This window comes from Labrus bergylta, chromosome 6, assembly GCF_963930695.1.
Source record: "Labrus bergylta chromosome 6, fLabBer1.1, whole genome shotgun sequence".
Taxonomy (NCBI): Eukaryota; Metazoa; Chordata; class Actinopteri; order Labriformes; family Labridae; genus Labrus; species Labrus bergylta.
This window is the reverse complement of record NC_089200.1, coordinates 27,773,705-27,785,913: the sequence shown is the minus strand read 5'-3', so window position 1 is coordinate 27,785,913 and position 12,209 is coordinate 27,773,705. Positions and strand designations below refer to the sequence as shown.

Genomic DNA, 12,209 nt, shown 5'->3' with positions numbered 1-12,209 from the left:
GACAGCTCTGATTTTTATCTCTATTAGATGAGAATTAAACCTCAGATCAACATGCCAAGCAACCATTGACTTGTCTAATCTTGTTTAATTTGACTATTGTGTTTCAGGAATTATTACAGGAGAAGTGATGCACTGGAATTCCTTACAGACTTGGATGAAACCTGGTCTCTTTACACTGGATACCTGTTGCTTCGAGAATTTATTTAAAAATAATACTGATTACTTAAGAAGCCCCAAGTGACAAACTTTATAATGTCCTTCTTTATGTCCCTTCACCCACCCTCAAATGCATCCAACCATGTAGTTCCAGGGTTCAAACTGATACACAAAGGTGACAGAGACTTTGCAGTCAGGGGGTCGTTTACTTTGAAGTAACGAAAGGGATCAGGGATGCAAACTTTGAGCTCCATCAAGTTCGATGGATGACTAAAAATCCACTTTGTTAAAGTTCATTTTGAGGGAATATATTTATGTTTAATGACGTTTCAGGGCCTTTTTTTTTTACATTTTTTAAATGACATCACATAATGTATTTATTTTTAGTGACTTTAACTTTTTTAAAGCTTCCTCTCAATCAGACTGTTAAAAAAAGAATGGACAACATCACAGCCCAAACAAAAGCCAAAACATCTGGCGCTCCCCCTACTGACTGGCTGCAGTAAATCTTATAAGCTCCGCCTCCTCCATGTTGACAGATGGAACATGGTCAAACTATTAAATATTCAAAATATATGCCAAATACATTTCCTCAAACATGGTTTCTGTCACAATTTGTCCTTTTGGTACTGATTTATGCCGGATTAACTTTTCTGACTCCTTTGACAAATGCAGTGAGAGGTAACATAACAAACACTAACACAAGAGTCATTGAACATTACATAACTGTGAGTGCCAGCTTCAAACCACACAAGAATCTGTTCTAGTGTAGACTGCACCGACCTGAGTTTTTAAAAATGTTTTATCAGTAAGTTAAATGTGTGAAAGGGTTAGCTGAGGGGGTTGGACATCAATACCCCACCAGCTGATCTCTACTGCAAAGACTGGCTGCATATGTCACCCGCACAATATGTCAGCCCCCCGTTGTTGGGGGTATTTTGGCTTCATTTGTCCACCTTAATATACAGTAAATGTTTGTAAAGCAGTTTATAACTGTGTTCTTCAAGATGCCATAGAAATAAAGTTTATTTTATTTCTAGAAACAATACAGAACAACCACAGTTGTGAGGTCATAAAGACACATCTCTGACACACTGCACTTAAAAATACTGTGTCAATGAGACTATGCACTGTGCGTGGATTCAAAAGAGTCTGACTGACCTCACCAACATAGCACAGATGCTTATATTAGAAAGACCACCTCTGACCTTGCCCATTGTTGCCATGGTTCCTCAGCTTCCCCTGCCCTGCCCTGTGGTTGAACAGGGAGGAGAAAGGCGAGGCTTTGAGCAAATGGGGAAGGAGGAGGGGATTCAGGGAGAGCGAATGCGGATGCATAACCACAACAGGTGGTGTTGATTTAAGGGAGTTCTGCCTTTCCATGCGCTGGAACGGAACCCAATACATGACAAAGGCAGATCAAAGTGTGTTTCACCGTGCTGCGCGAAAATCCTCGACAAACCATTCTGCTCTCTCCCATGAGCACTGTTTCTCTTTCTCACTCTCCAGAGAGGAGATTTCAACCCCGCTCTCTCTAAAAGAGAACCGCTCACAGATGCTCTGCGGCAACAGTAAGAACACAAACTGTCATTTCCTTTAACAGCTTATTGTAGACTGATTAGAACAAGGCTTTTCACTGTTCTGCTAATAGTTTCTTTCTTGTACTTGAGAGTTCCTCAGAGTGCAAGGAGGGCAGATGTAAAGTGAGGAAAATGTCATACAGGATTATAATTCCACCCGTAGGGGACAACATGATATTCTACAAATGAGGCTACACACCAGAGCCTGTGAGTGCACATAAACATATACAAACTCTCACTGGGCACTTCAATGTAGTATCTGGATGTGGGCCAAATTTCATCTCCCTGAGGCTCTTATACAATCCACACCATGTCAGTTTCAATTGCCAACTGCCAAGTGCATGCACACACATACACGCTGACATATAGAGACATAAACACACACACACACACACACACACACGCACACACACACATCAGTAAAAAATCACTGCTCTGTACTCACATAGAGTCCTGTATGCCTGTCACCAAAGAAGGGGAAAGCAACAGAGATCTCCAGCAGCCTGGAGCCTCCGTCGTCCTGAGCAATGGTCTGGGAGTCCCCCTCGTCCTGGCCAAAGGGGTAGAAGTCCTCCAGGGGCACAGCGGGTTCCACCCCAGGCAGCAGGTCCAGGGAGAGCAGGGTGCAGAAGCAGGACAGCAGGACTCGCAGCACCAACACCATGGCCTCAGCCAGCCAGGGATGGAGCTGACAGCAGGCACTGCGGATGGGGAGGGAGGAGCACACACACCTGAGGCAACAAGAGCAGAGCAGAACAAGACAAGACCGTACGTTCCTCCTCTCAACCACAGCGGTGTGAATCCTCCCCTGACTCTGCACTCTGGCTCTGCCTCTTTCTCTCCTCACTCACTTGTCCTTCAGGAGTGAACTGGGCTTCTTGTGTGAGACAGGGGAATACTGTAGATTCCTTGCATTCTGCTTGCTGCTGGGTACTGCATGAGAGCTACACTCCCGTCTCACTGAAATGAAACGAGGGAAGGAATGAAAGAGGGGGAGCAGCGTGATTCAGCTGAGATGTTTTTTTTTTTTTTTTTTTTTTAACAATCCAGCGATTTGGTCCCTGATGGTCAGCTTAGAAATATCCTCAATAAAAGCTCTATTCTGCCTGCCAAAGGAGTTCTTTCAGTTTTGGCCCCACCTCCCCCACAGGGATTCACTACCTTGCATAATTAGCTGCTTCCAGCCAATAGCTGTAAAGAGGCCGGTAACTGGATAACCACTGGGCGGAACTATGATAATCAAAGGGCTGCTTTAAAGAAACTCTGACAAGATTTTCCCTTTTCAGTGAAACTCCTACTATGTACAGTTGAGGCATGCAAGGTTACACAGTGAGAAGACATGCATGAGCACTGTTGTCAGAATATGACACCATTTACAGTAAGCATGGAGCTGAAATGTAAGAAAGGTTTTCGATTGATTTTAAAGATACTTACACAGTAGATGCATGTGTGGCTGGATACACATTAGCACAGGACTGTAACAACATATTTCTGGGTTTTATAAGCCACAAAGAAATAAAAAGACCACATGTTAACTTGAGATTTTAGGTCTGGTAATCTTTGGTCCCCACAGACTTCAAGGCTGCAAACATCTGAAAGAAAACACTGAAGACAGCTCAGGCAACAGAGAGCGAAGGTCATTCTCTCACCCACAACACTAAATCCACAAAGGCTTTTAATGGTGTGAACCAAACGCCAGAACTTGCATGCCATGAAAGGGCTGTGCTGTCCTTTGCAAAGATCACAGGAGACCTTTTTTTCCATAACAAAGATGTGTTTCCAGAAGAAACATCATTAATAAACTTAATTGTCAAAGACAACTGTATGATCGTGCTCTGATACACCCAGTTTATTAAAAACAATCACAGCTTTAACAAATCAAATCCAAGACATAATAAAATTAATTAGCTCATTATAAAAGTTGTTTATGGCACCATAAAAAAAAATAATAAATCACATTACAAAGGAAATCTGTGAACCATTATTGTAAATATTTGGATACATATTCTCATTAGGACAAACAAACAGTGATTATGACAGAAAGAAATTGGTAAATGATCAGTTTGACAAATTTATAATTATAAGATTAGAATAAAGCACCAACCAAGGAAACCATTCATCATATTGTTCCGCTAAAAAATGACGCAGCATAAACAGACTTAGACAGCCAGAGGAAATCCTTAAAACAATTTGGCACATCTAGTCTACTTATACACAAAACACTCATTGTTTGTTGTTGTTGAGTTTTCCTGCAGATTAATTTAATCCGGCGTGCACATGTGCACGGGTGGGAGCAGACGCCTCAGGAGTGTGTTTGTGCAAACGTAGCTTGTAACTTAATGTTGTTGGGAAGCTGCCAGAGGAGCAGTGAATGAGGCAGACAGAGGTGCTACATACTTCACTGCAGGGTCTCTGCTTCTAAACACCAGGCTGTAGCATCTGATTGAAATAAGTCCGCCGTCTGCTTGTCTCCTGATCCAACTGCTCCTTCAGCGTCAGCAACTTTGAAAAAACCAGGGATAAGAAAATGACTTCAAAGACAGAAAGACAAATATATAATACATATGAATTTGTAGTTTAGAAGAAAAACTTTCCAAATTAATTCCCAACAGTTAGAATAAAATACCTGTTCCTCCAGGCATCTGACCCTCTGGCGATGAGCCCTCTCTCTGGTCTCTAAAGCCTGCTCAGCTTGAAGCTGACTGTCTCTCAGACGCTCTGTCTCTGAATCGAGCTCCTGGTGATGGCGGGCAGTCACCTCAAGAAGGCGCTGTGCATGAGAGTGCTCAAACTGGGAGATTTGGGCCTGAAGACAGTTTATGTAAGTTTAAATAATTAAGCAAGTATAAAAGTCAGGATTTTTATTTTAGTCTTTTTCTGTTGCCACAGTCTGTTTTTTTTTTAAAGAAGGGGGACTCAGAAGCTCTTTGACCCTGGGCCTGGGTACACTGACCCCTGGCTCATCCAGTTTTCAAACAAAAAAATACATTTAGGTGCATGGTAGAAAACAAAACTAGTTCAGAATCATGACTAACATGTTCTGTTGATTTAATGTAACAGGGCAGTGCAGTGAGAACTGGCTAAGAATCATAGAAATGATTGCATGAACCTCCTGCAATCACTGAAGGCAACAACACAGTCAGTGAAGTCAGAGAGGGTCTAAAAACAGAAAAATACCTCAATAAAAAATAAGCTACAGGAATGTTTGGCCTTACTGGTTTGAAACGTGTATATTCCCTATGAAACTGAAGTGAGAGATTATCTGCCGTGTCTTATATCCAACTGAAACAGGATAGAACCAATCACAAGATAGAAGGTGGGACAAAGCGTTGAGATGAATGTGATTGGATTGTTAGCTTTGACAAAGCTTTCTAAGTGGTTGAAAAATTAGTTAAGGTTGAGTCATCAGACATTTGAAATGTTTTACAGGAAGAGAAAATAAGGTTATTTGGATGTAAAATACTTAATTAATGTTTAATTGAATTATATTTGAACATTTAACACAACAGCGCTGGATTTAAACCGGTCAGTTTTATTTTTTATTTCATCTGGACTTTGAGACATTATACACAGTTAAAAAACATACTTTTGTAAAAAAAAAATATATATATATAAATATTTGTCTAATGATGTCATCTCTCAATCAATGGCTGTCTGATGCATCTTTATGTAGTGTTTGATATTTTAAGTTTTTGCAACTAGTTTTACATTTTTCTTCAGTATGAACTTATTGAATGATAATTCATTGAGTTACTCTTGCGCTTTGGTTTGAGTTTTAGAATCACATGTAACATATCTCCAATTCAACTAACAAAAACTAAAACTAAATTATTTTCTGCACACAAATATGAAATTTACAGGCCAGAGTGTAAACTAATTCATGAAATTTGCAACATTGGTGCTTCGAAAAATCGGCATTACGTCATCCATACTATCCCCTGTATACTGAATCTTTCTTATGTTTCATTTTATGACAAAAAAAAAAAAATGTGAGTATTAAGTGCCTGTATGAATCCTGATCCAGAGCTCTTTGTGGGTGCTGGATGTGTTTTTCAAATGTAAATCTACATTCATCTGCACATATAAATAGGTTGACTTATTAACATGTCACTTGAATGGCTTTGAAAAATAGCAGTTCATTGTTCTGTAAGCTCAAGTATAGTATTAAGGTATTTCAAAAGTGACAGCTATCACCATTTGTTCATTTAAATGTTTGATTTGAATTTGCCTATTTCTAATAATTCCTCCTGTCCAGCCGTGTGACCCCAGCCCAGTCCCCGTCCATATTCCAGCAGCCTCTCACCTGCACAGTCTGCACCTCTTCATGTTTTTCAGTCAGCTGCTGCTCCAGACTTCGGACCCTCTGTCCCAACAGCTCCTTCTCCCTGGCTGCTGAGGCCTCCCCCTCCTCCCTCCTCAGCCTCTCCATCTCCACCTGACAACAACACGAGGGTGACATAATGTGAACGACTTTACCATGATCGTTCTGCACTCATGTGCCTTCCTGTAATGCGTGTAGCAGAAGCCAAGCACAGAGCCCCGTGGTTCCCACAGTCCACCTACATGTTTCCATCTCTTTGAGATCACCCTGTCCAATGTGTGACAAAGGAGATGAATATTAGGGAAATGAAAACAAACTATATCACAAAAATAAATGAATAATAAATCTGATCTCCTCCTACAGTGATTATTGTAACCACAGATTTATATGCCTTAATGCTCGGGCGGCTGCACGTCTTGGTCCAGAATGGGACAGGAAGGCTTCTGACCAGCACTAAACACATATTACTTCAGTCCTGGCTTCTATATATACGTGGGCTTCCAGCAGTTTCAGAACTGACTTTAAGATGATTTTAATTATATTTTAAAGCCCTTTGTGGTTTGGCTCTCTTCTGTATTTCAAACCTTTTACCTCAGCACCAATACTTTTCAGGTTTCCTTACCAAAAGCTGTTTAATGTTCTGGGGTCCAATAGAGTGGGGGTTATGTCTTATGGTTTAGGCTGCTTTTCATTGTAGTATCAGAGCAGATCAATCTATGCTATACAAAAATACTTTTGATTATATATTATTTTAATGATAGATATCTATTGCACTAATATTTAATGTCACTGCTAAGCCCCTCAACTTTGTGTAAGTGCAAACGTAACATGATGTTGGGTTCTTGAATTTAATTTATTTTACTTAAATCGATGTATTTAAAAGAGCCTGATCAATCTACCCCGCCCCCCATCATCAACCGAAATGAGCTTAACAGACACATATTTGGAAATTAGTAATGTTGTATTTGTCCGATGAATGCAGATATGACGACTTTTCTACACAGAACATAAACTGCAGAAAACAATGCTTAGAATGATGTGCCGTCATATAGTTTCTCCAGCAAAGCACGCTCCAACTCCAAAAGGTTTTTATACTTTTTGCAGCACATGTAGCAGAGCATCACATCTGAAAAGTGGTCATCAATTGAACTCGTTCACGATATATAGTCCATCATCTTGTAAGCATTCTTTTCATCCCCCCCAAAGGTTTCTTTTTGAGCTTTTTATGCCTTTATTTTAAAGAAAGGACAGTGAATAGAGTCAGAAATCGTCGAGAGAGAGAGAGAGAGAGAGAGGAAGAGAGAGAGAGAGATAGAGAGAGGGGAATGACATGCGGGAAATGGGCCACAGGTCAGATATGAACCCAGGTCGCCATGTTGGAGAACTATGCCTCAGTACATGGGGTGTAAGCGCTAGGCTACTGGTGGCCCTGGTCTATCATCTTGTGTTCCAATAAGACTCAGTCATGTGGCCATGTATGATCCTGTGCTTCCTGTTTTACAGCCTCATTGTATGATATTTTGTATCCTGTATTGTTCTGTCTTGTTTACTGTTGAGTTTGTTTTGTGCTGTCTCTTGTGTATTTGTTGATTTTTTATGTATTGTAAAAGCTCACAGAGGGACAGGCGCTGGAAATAAGCTCAAGATATAAGAGCTGTAGTGTTTGGCATTTGTAGTGTTTGGCATTGGTTCACTTGCTTCATAAATGTACCTATACCATTGAACATTAAATAAATACAATTTCCAAATAATGGTGAATCAGATGGGTCAGCTCACCTTCTCCAGTGTCTTTCTGAGTGCTGACCTGTCTTTACCAAGTCGTGTCAGCACCCTCTCCATCTCTGCTCTCTCACTTTGCAGCTTTTGCAAAGACTTCTGGAGATTGGTGACTTTGTCCTGAAGTTCCTCCTTCTCTTGCTGAGAGCTCATCTGGGCCTGCACTTCAACTTCCTGCTGTTGTTTCAGGCTCTGAGACATCAACATGTACATATATATCAAAATGGAGTTTTAACCTTTGCACCTTTATTTGCACTTTCACCACAGTGTGACTCACCTCCTTCAGTGTCCTGTTATGTTTCTCCAGCTCACAGTATTTAAACTCACAGTCCTCTTGGGCTCTTTGAAGGTTCTGGGTCTGCTCTGTGAGTTTGTGGCCCAGCCTCTTACTCTCAGAGAGAGCATCTCGTGTTTTATCCAGGCGGTCCTTTGGGCAAACACATGTTGATATACATACACTACGCAGTGAGCAACTCAGCTTTGTCAAAACACAGTATAGCACTACAACTGACCCTACAGTTCTCACCTTCCTTTATATCCTGTCTTTTTTTTTACAGTTCTTGACACACCGTTGAATGGTGCAAGCAAGAGATTGGAATTTTTCCTCACTTTTTATGGCAATGACCTGACAGCTTTTGAGAAAATCAAGAGATTTATACCAAGCAGGTTATGTTTTTGTTTGCTCAGTATCTTTTAAGTGCAGTCCCAAACTAAGACCGGAAAGCTCTCCTGAGTAGCTCTTGGAGAATTAATGAGGTTGCCCGAGAATTTTATTGCTCAGTCTTTGAGGTCCTCCAGGAAAACCACAGCAGCAAATGTAAATAGAAAATGCTCAGTCTGGAACTGTGAATGTTACTAGCTGCATGGTAAATCAAAGCAAAGGCACTGAAAATGTGGCTATTCATCTCATTTGAAGTTTCAATCAAACACCCTTATTCTAAGAAGAAAAAAAGCTTACAGTATGAAAAACACAGTGCACATGATTTGTTTTAGGTTCAGGTGAAGGACTGTTTTTCTTGGAATGAATTTCTACCTGTAGCATTACATTTAACTACAACATGTAACTTTAATCCTGTTGATTTATCTTGTGTTAAGGATGAGTAGGTGATATTCTGTACCTGCAGCATTCTTCGGTCCTGCTCGCTGGCAGTCAGAGCTCTCTGTAGCTGTGTGATCTGCTCCTGTAGAGCTTCGTTGCTGCTCATGTTTTCGCTGAAAGTGTTAGACAACTTGTGGATCTGTTCTCTCAGCTGGCTCTCGTGCTGCTCAGCTTGAGCCAGAGACGTGGCTAACCTCTCCTCGCTGACCCTTAGAGCTGCACACCGGTCCTCGCTCTCACCCAGCTTCCTCCTCAGCTCTGTGAGTCTGTCCTGCAGCGCCCCTGATTCTGCATCCAGCTCTGCTGCCCTGAGCTGGGCTCTCTGGAGCTCACCTTCAAGTGTGCGCTGGGACAGCTCCAGGTGGCTCGCCCTGCTTTCTGCTGCTTCTAGAGACTCCTTTAGCTTCCGTTGTTCTTCATGTGCACGAGATTCTGAGCCCTGCAGGAGCTCCAACTTGTCCTGTGGAATAGTAGAAGTTTTGTAAAAATTATATATGCTGTGAGAATTTATACCTGTCCTTTTACTCTTTACTTACCTGCAGTGCCCTGGACTCAGCCTCAGCAGCGTGCAGACTTATCTTTAATTTTGCCACCTCCTCCTCAACTTTTCTCTTTTCCCCCTTTGTACGATGTACGGCCTCTTCATGTATAGACATGGATGTGTGCACTTTGTGCAACTGTTCTACCATCTCTCTTTTTTCTGAAAGAATATGGTAAATGTGCTTAAATAGAAAACATAATTATTATCTGATAATCTCAGTGTTTGTGGGATCAGTTGGTTTCCTTACCCTGCTCTGATTTCTTCAAGGACTTCTGTAGTTGTAGCAGCTGGGTGGCTGACAAATCATGGCCTGCTTGGAGCTCGGTCACCTGCTGACTTAAACTAATTACCTGAGTCTTGGCTTCATCCTAAGGAAGAACATGAATTTAGTAGAAATTATTGTAGAACGTATATCAGATTGTTGACCTGGATCAGATCAATAATCAGCTCAGAGTTTGATATTACTAGCTGGTTGTAAAAAAGCAATAATGAGGGAATGGCTGAGTAACGAGTCTGCAACAACCATGAAACTAAAAGACACAGTTTAGAACATTTAAAGTATGGATCCCCAGAGTTTTTCTTCTAGGAGTGCGTAGAAAAAATGAAAAAAAGATATGAAAAAAGATTTAAATACATATTTGAAACCAAATCAGTTTCTGGTAACACTTTATAATAACCATCATCTCTGTAATGTTTATAGATGTTTTATAAACCATCTCTTAAAGGTTTACAAATCATTTGTTAATCATTAACAAACACTTTATATCGTGTATAAAATGTTATAATGTGTGCGTCAATAAACTGTGAACACAACATACATGATTGCATGAAAGATAGTTAGCAAACATTAATAACTAGCATTTCATTGTTTGTTAACAGTAAATAACTATTAACTAACGGTTAATTAACTATCTATTTACCCTTTATAAATGATGGTTATTATGAAGTATTACGTAGTATGTAAATGACGCTATTTGTCCTTCAAACCTTTATTTCAGTTTCTTCTTCACAACAGCAAGGACTTTGGTTTTGAAAAAGTGGAGGACCCATGCCTAGCTCAAAAGTACTCTGGCTTTGCACAAATTAGCATCATGGATCAAAAGGAACTCTAAGATTTTACTTCCCTGAAACCCAGCTTCTTTTGATTCGCATTGTATTCCAATTTGAAGATGTCTAGCCCCCCCCACTTCCTACAACAAACCTGTCTTGTTTTGTGAAATAAAGAATAGAGTTTGAGGTGTGTGACCTTGAGCCCTTTATCTAACAGTAAAAGAAGTTCAAACGTACCCTTTCTCTTTGCGTGTCCCTGATCTCCTGCTGAAATTCCCGTAGAGCTGCGTGCACTGACTCCAAGTTTATCTCTTCATCTACACCACGTGATAAAGAGAACACAGATCTGTCTGTTGTAGCATGCACTTTCAGCAAAATAATTGCATTCTACCAGAACATTCTGAAAATGCATGTGCATACCTTTTGCTTGCAGGTAGTTTCTCCATGAAGAGGGAGACCTTCTATGGGAGCTGGGTGTGCCTGAAAGCCTCGAATGGCTGGTGTAAACAGTGCGACGCAGAGTTGAATATAACCCCGATAACTTGAGCTCAAGCTCCCTGCGCTTGGTATCTTCGAGACCTAGCTGCTCTTCCAGACCTTGGATCCTCCTTTCAGCGAGTCCCGCCTGAACAGAGAGTTCCTTCAGCTGGATCTGGGCTTCCTCCAGTGCTTCCTCCAGCTGAGCGGTGGTTTGACTGTGCCTCTGGTCACACTGCTGATGATAGGCTTCTTTTTCCTGAAGCAGATCTTGGTTCTGAAGCTCCGATTTCTCCAGCTCCAGCACACGGCGCTGCAGTCCTGCAACCTACGCAAACATGAAAACCAGTCACAAGACTTACCATATTATTTTTCATGAGTCATGAAATTTGTTCAACAGGCTGAATATAGCAAAACACTGATTAACAACACTGCAGTGTAAATCCTGAAGAACAATATCCTGAGCATTATCTAGCCACCAACACTTTACCCAGAAAATAACATCATGGTTTCTGTAAATGGGTGCATTTCATAATGCAGAGCGAGAATCTTAACTTTATTATGCTGTTGCTATTAATTCAAGACAGCAGCTCACTGTTACAGGAGTATATGCAGTGTGTTAGGGTTCATATTCTCTCATGAGTACAGCAGGTATTCCTCAAGTATGTATGCAAAAGTGGAATGTTTGCTCGAGCATGTTGTTAACAGACTGATTCCCGGAGGCCTTCTACCTCATTCAGTGCTGCGTCTCTGCCAGCCTCGCACTCCAGCACTCTCTGCTTCAGAGTGAACGCTTCACACCGCGCCTCCTCCTCCTTCTGCTCCTCCTGACACACCCGGGCCTGCAGCTCTCGCAGCTCCTGTTTCTGCCGGCTGTTCTCACCTTCAAGTACCTTTACCTGCTCGTTTTAAACACAGCACACACTTCTTGAAGATAACCATTTCTTAAAAAAAAAAAAAAAAAGAATAGGTTAGAAATGAGTAAACTCAGTGATCTTATTACCTGTCTGCGCAGCTCCTGCAGTTCTCTGCGAGCCTGCAGGCGGGACTTCTCAAGCTCTCTCATGCTACTACGCAGCGTGGTTGCCTCCTGGTGCAACGAGGATTTGCAGTCTTCCAAGACAGCTACTTTCTGCTCTCTCTCCTCTACAGCTCGTCTTAAGCTAGCAAAGACATATTTTAAGTTAAAATAACTGAAAACAATACATA

General features: G+C 41.2%; 2 protein-coding genes across 3 annotated transcripts in view; both read right to left on the bottom strand.

Moving 5' to 3' along the window:
* sned1 (sushi, nidogen and EGF-like domains 1) overlaps positions 1-3,001 on the bottom strand; it is a 34,649-nt gene extending 31,648 nt beyond the window's left edge. Inside the window, exon 1 of one of the 2 annotated variants that reach the window (XM_065956100.1) lies at positions 2,182-3,001. In XM_065956100.1, the coding sequence (XP_065812172.1) occupies positions 2,182-2,400 (219 nt within the window). In that variant the 5' untranslated portion in view covers positions 2,401-3,001. The remainder of the gene's footprint in view (positions 1-2,181) is intronic. The other variant, XM_020633074.3, reaches the window with a different exon arrangement.
* A 218-nt stretch (positions 3,002-3,219) lies between these two features.
* Positions 3,220-12,209, bottom strand: part of crocc2 (ciliary rootlet coiled-coil, rootletin family member 2) — a 39,857-nt gene continuing 30,867 nt past the window's right edge. Inside the window, exons 25-36 of the mRNA XM_065956101.1 lie at positions 12,004-12,163; positions 11,732-11,899; positions 10,944-11,328; positions 10,761-10,840; positions 9,721-9,841; positions 9,469-9,632; positions 8,952-9,392; positions 8,111-8,260; positions 7,834-8,025; positions 6,040-6,171; positions 4,363-4,542; positions 3,220-4,238 (exon numbers count right to left, since the gene is read on the bottom strand). Of these exons, the coding sequence (XP_065812173.1) occupies positions 4,155-4,238; positions 4,363-4,542; positions 6,040-6,171; positions 7,834-8,025; positions 8,111-8,260; positions 8,952-9,392; positions 9,469-9,632; positions 9,721-9,841; positions 10,761-10,840; positions 10,944-11,328; positions 11,732-11,899; positions 12,004-12,163 (2,257 nt within the window). The 3' untranslated portion in view covers positions 3,220-4,154. The remainder of the gene's footprint in view (positions 4,239-4,362; positions 4,543-6,039; positions 6,172-7,833; positions 8,026-8,110; positions 8,261-8,951; positions 9,393-9,468; positions 9,633-9,720; positions 9,842-10,760; positions 10,841-10,943; positions 11,329-11,731; positions 11,900-12,003; positions 12,164-12,209) is intronic.